The 5,374-nt window shown below is 42.0% G+C and overlaps 1 protein-coding gene across 1 annotated transcript; it reads left to right on the plus strand.

Moving 5' to 3' along the window:
* Window positions 1–1,838: 1,838 nt before the first annotated feature.
* On the plus strand, window positions 1,839–2,333 carry LOC120351598 (golgin subfamily A member 6-like protein 6). The gene has a single exon (XM_039429453.1). The coding sequence runs from the start codon at window positions 1,977–1,979 to the stop codon at window positions 2,331–2,333; it is 357 nt and encodes a 118-aa protein (XP_039285387.1). The 5' UTR covers window positions 1,839–1,976.
* The last annotated feature ends 3,041 nt before the right edge of the window (window positions 2,334–5,374 follow it).

A 5,374-nucleotide genomic window follows, 5' to 3' on the forward strand; every position in this document is an offset into this window, starting at 1 on the left:
ATAATTCTGTCATTTGGAGTATCCCACAGAATCAAATAGTAAATCGACTCCCACCGGCCAGCTACACCAGGTGAAGTGAATCCCACATCATCAGCCGATCAACGTTGAAAAGGGAGGTAATAGATCGTATAGACAGCGTTAGAATTAAACTCGGTACTCAAAATATTTACTATTTTGGTCCAGCACTTCGCTACATAACCTATAGTATTTATCAGAGACCTGGTTCGCATGGATTTGCCATTCTATCTGTTGTTTCATGCGGTCTAATATCTTTCCAAATTACGGCACAAGTATTGGATTCTGGATATATTGGTCATCACTTGGAGAAAAGGTTCACTCCAAAGTTACTATCTCTGTCTGATCATAGTGACAACAGGATTTATTTTCAGCAGATTCAAGTTGTATTGTATTTTATTATTAAAGTGAATTTAATTCCACCTCACTATATTATAGCCACCTACCACATTAAGTTAGAAATTCAGGTCCCTTACTTCGGCTACCTTTGTAGACCGACAAACCCTCTGTTGTGCAAATTAACTTTTTCAATCTGTCCCATCCATATACTAGTCATTCTGCTTCAATACATTGATTTAAGTGATATCGACAACTCGATTAAACGAATATCAACCAATCTAACCTACAAATATCCATCATTGAATCATAACCTCAAATATTACAACCGTTTAATTATTTTATTTAATCAGATTATTCTAATCATAAATTACTTATTCATTTTGCGTCCTCTTCTTTCTATGGAACAAAACAGTGGGGCATTAAACGTTGAGAAATATTGCCCATGGTTTAGGATTGTAGTTTTGGTTTAATTGGTAAGAGTTTATAATTATCAATTTTAGTGCATGTTCATGCCCCTCCCAGGAGCAGAACTTGACACATGACGCTTCAACGTGAGGCCGATATTTGACACATGGCGCCCAACTGTGTTAGCCTCTGATGAGACCCCTAGGCAGGTACAGCTACACTATTAGATTACATAATTATTTCACTAGTACCCAGAAATTTTTTCAAACTTTGGATCAATCCCAACTTGTCAAACTTAGCCTGAATATTCATCATAACAATCCTAATTAAACTAGAGGGACACAGAACCCCAATTATTAATAAGCCGTGCCCTGCATGATCGGTGTGGGTAAAAGATTTGTCAACTAGTGATGAATTTTTAGGGGAGAGAAAGAACGAACTTGGGATTGAACAGATCAATTTTGTATGTGGACTGAGCCACACGAAAATTATAAAACAAGAAGGTTTCGTATCCTACCTCACAAGGAATTGCTATATGTTAGTACTATATGTCCTATTTTTATTGTTAATTTTTAATGTTTATATGTTTACCTCGAACAATTGAAGGTCAACGTGCACTGAATTATCCTCTAGTCATCTCGCGGCACTAATCACTGCGATAAATATTTGTTGTTCACTTATCTCATCACTTATCTAATTTTAAGCAAATTAGCATCGATTCGCTTGTCTGCTCACACACTACCGAACTGTCACTCAAACTTCCACGCTGTCAGCCAAGAACCTGCCACTTCACCATGGAAGACTCCAACCCCAATTCGGACGTCTCGTACCCAGTAGCACTACCCTCAGGACCCAGCGCACAGGCGGATGCAGCAATAGTTGACGACACTCCATCCAGCACTCCCACTCCAGTGGACGACGAGGCAGAGACCCCAAGGAGTCGCGAGCCCGGCAGCATATCCTCCATGGGTTTCAACACCAATAACCTGGGCCAGCATTCATCCACCCAGCTCTAGCTCCAGGATGTACCAACCGCTTCACCTCCATTTGCCGCTCCTTCGATACCTGAAAATAAAGAAAAAACATTATTTGAGGATACTCGCGGACCTCTATCAATAGCACTGGCAAATAGCACCCTTGCTACAACCGAGCAGTTGATATTTGAGATCAACGAACGGCGGAAGAAGGACCGAAAAGAACATCAGGAAGAGAGAGCAATGGACCAAAAAATACGCCAGGAAGAGAGAGACCAGGACCGAGCAGAACAGAGGGAGAAAGAGCGCAAGCAACAGGAAGAGAGAGACAAGGACAGAGAAGAAAGAAACAGGGAGAGAGAAGAGCGGAGAGAGGAGTACAGACAATTCTTTGCTTACATGGATAGCAAAACTACGGCCATCCTAGGACAGGTCGACCAGAGGATTGCTGAACAAGCCCAGGAAATTAAAGATAAAATCTCCGATGATCTCAACATCCGAATGGATGAGATGTCCCTAAATATGGAGAGCAAACTTACCGAATTGAACACAAGCTTGCGGGTCGACATAACCAACGAAACCCAAAAGCTAGAAAAATGAATGACAGAGAAAATAGTTGACCAAATAAAGGTGACCGAGGAACAGACCCGAGCACATTTGCAAATTGAATTAAAAAATCATCACACTAGGTGCGAAAGTGGACGCCAGCACTTAGAACAAGAGCTTAAAACTGCTATTCGAGCTGTGAGCACCTCCGTGGATCTCGTTAGTCTCAAAATTGAACAAAATACAAAGAACCAGTCAACCCTCGAGAGCCGAATGGACCACCTATCGGATCAACAGGAAAATCTAAGCAACAAGGTCAATTCCATGCAGAATGGCATTCAAGAGCAAAAAACCCAGTTCGAAAGGAAAATAGCCGCCACAGATTCGAAAATCATGCATCTGGAATCCCGAATGACTTTGGCACCGAACCTGAATGGTGGTTGCACACCTGCCGACAATTCTAGCATGTTATCCCTCGTCAACAATCTGGAAAAATTCAATAATACGCCACAGTCCATACAACCAAAACCTTTCATTAACCAGCTTAAATCCATACACCAACTAGTGCCTACCCCCTGGCCGATATGGCGCCTGAAACTAACCGCTCTTCTGTCGGGTGAACCACTATTGTTTTTCCACAACTGTGCCCAGGAGATAAAGACGTTCGAAGAATTCGAAAAAGTTTTCCTAGAGAAGTATTGGAGTACAGGGAGACAACAAGGTTTATTGGCAGAAATTGTCTCTAGCCAGTACGACACACATGTGGATAATTCCTACACCACCTTCATCACCCGGCTCCGGTATTTGAATACGCAGCTTGATAATTCAGTACCCGAACCCGTGCTGGTAAGATTAATCATAGATAAAATGCCGAGATACATACGACTCGCATTGGCCACCCACCAAGTTACCAGCTTCAAAGAGCTGGAAAATTATCTACATTGTCTACAGACCGTGGATGACAAGCCCCAAGGTCGAAATAGACAGAGCGACTTCCGCCAGAATGACCACGCTCCCAATCAACATCCGCTTGCCACCGTCTCACCGAACTACGCACCCCATCGCAAACCCGACAACAGAGAAGAGTACCAAGTCACTTCATCTAGCCACGGACATCGTAATCCAAATCGCCCACCACAAACATATAACAACAACCAAAGAAACTTCAACTCCACTTATAATAACCCGTCTCATTACGACGGACGAGACCAAATTCAATGGCGCTCAAATAACAACAACCCAAATCAACAACATCGAAGGGAGAACATAATAAACACCGACCGGACACAGCAGAAATCACAGTACAAAGAAGCTTCTGGAAGCCAAGTTAGTAAAGCCGGACCTAGCAACCAGAGTAATTCACCGAACTCCGGACTAGCTGACCATGCCTGTCTGCCAGCACTGTTAACACATGTGAATTCCAGACCGGCCAATATGTTAACAGCGCGAAACCAGGACAGACGACGACTATGTTATCAGCATCGTCACCCGAAGCACGTGAGGTATAAACCCCGTCAATTGGCTAACAACGACCAATCCCTTCAAACCTATCTACCCCTCGAGATTGCCAGTACCAGATTAGAAGAAGAAGTTAACTGCTGTATAAATTTCCGAGACGACATTCCAGAAGCGCTGATAGAAGAAACTGAAAACCTACCACAGAAAATAAATGCCTGCTATCAAACCTACATTACAATCCAGCTAGCATCATTAAACCTCCGCGCATTGATCGACACCGGTTCTCAATGTAGCTTGATACAGAACGACTTATATAATCAAATAAAAAGTACAACTGAAATCGCTACGTTACCTCTCTCGTCAACTTACCTATCAGGTATCAATCCAGGACGTCGCCTTAGAGTAATGACCCCAGGCCTCCTTGAAATCCAGGACGAGCAGCAACAGTTACCGCACACAATCCCAGATCCACCTGCAAGCAGAACACCCCCAAGTATTGAGAATGATAGTTCACATTACCACAAAACAAAAGCAACAAACTTCAAATACACACAGCTACTCTCAGAAAATAAGTGCAAGCCTACAAAGTCAACAGAACCAACATCCAAACCCCAATCAAGGAGATTAACGTTTGGAAAAAGGCAGAGACACACCGGGCCTAAACAGCGACCAGCCGCCGAGAAGGAGTTTAGGACACGGGACCAGCCGTACGACTTCAGGAGGAATAGGAGGAGAAATCAGCATCGGAAGGCCAGGAGGCGGAAGAAGAGAGGGAAGAAACGTACGCGCCGACGCCCCCATGCCCGTTTCAAACCACACCGCCAGAAGGACGCATGGACACCGGATGAGAACCACCGTGAAGAAGCCTACCAGATGGACCACAACGACCGACTCCAGGATGAGGGACAGAAAGCAACTGATGGCATGCATAGGAGGCACATTAGATTTAAGCAAGCCGCTTATCTATGTGACCACAAAAATCGGAAGGATAACTGGAATAGACCCGAAAATAAAAGAAAGGAAATCATGGATTATTGTTACCGGAAGGAAAATGATATGGAACTATTGGATATGGAAATGTGTTGTATGAAATCGAAAAGTTTAATGAGTTATATGTGGGAAATGAAGGTACCCGATTATTGTTTGTTAAGAAATTGTAGTATGAAATGGAGAAGAAATGTTTTGATGTACTGTATTATGTTTATTATCAGCGTGGCTGCAGTATTAATGAAAGGTTGTGATATTGATATGATGATGTTATTGTTTAAGATTGTGATGTTGCTATTGAGAAAATTTATTGATAAAGTGAAGATTAGTAATTTGATATTTTTTATTATTATTGTAAGCATGATGGGAAAATATAAATGGAAAACTGGTATAAGTTGGTGTAGTAAACACGATTGGAAAGCAGTGAGGAAATGTTATTGGAAAAAATCGATGAATGGTGGTAATAAAACAAACAAATTATATAATTACAATCATAGAGTAAAAGGAACAAGGCAGATAAATATTTTGAACCGATACCTGAAATACCGGGGCTTCAAATTTATGAAAAAGAATTATCAAATAGGAACAAGCTTACCCAAATAATACCGAATGAGGGACAGCAAAATGGAAATTTAATTCAACTTCATTAA

This window comes from Nilaparvata lugens, chromosome 5 (assembly GCF_014356525.2).
Source record: "Nilaparvata lugens isolate BPH chromosome 5, ASM1435652v1, whole genome shotgun sequence".
Classification (NCBI taxonomy): Eukaryota; Metazoa; Arthropoda; class Insecta; order Hemiptera; family Delphacidae; genus Nilaparvata; species Nilaparvata lugens.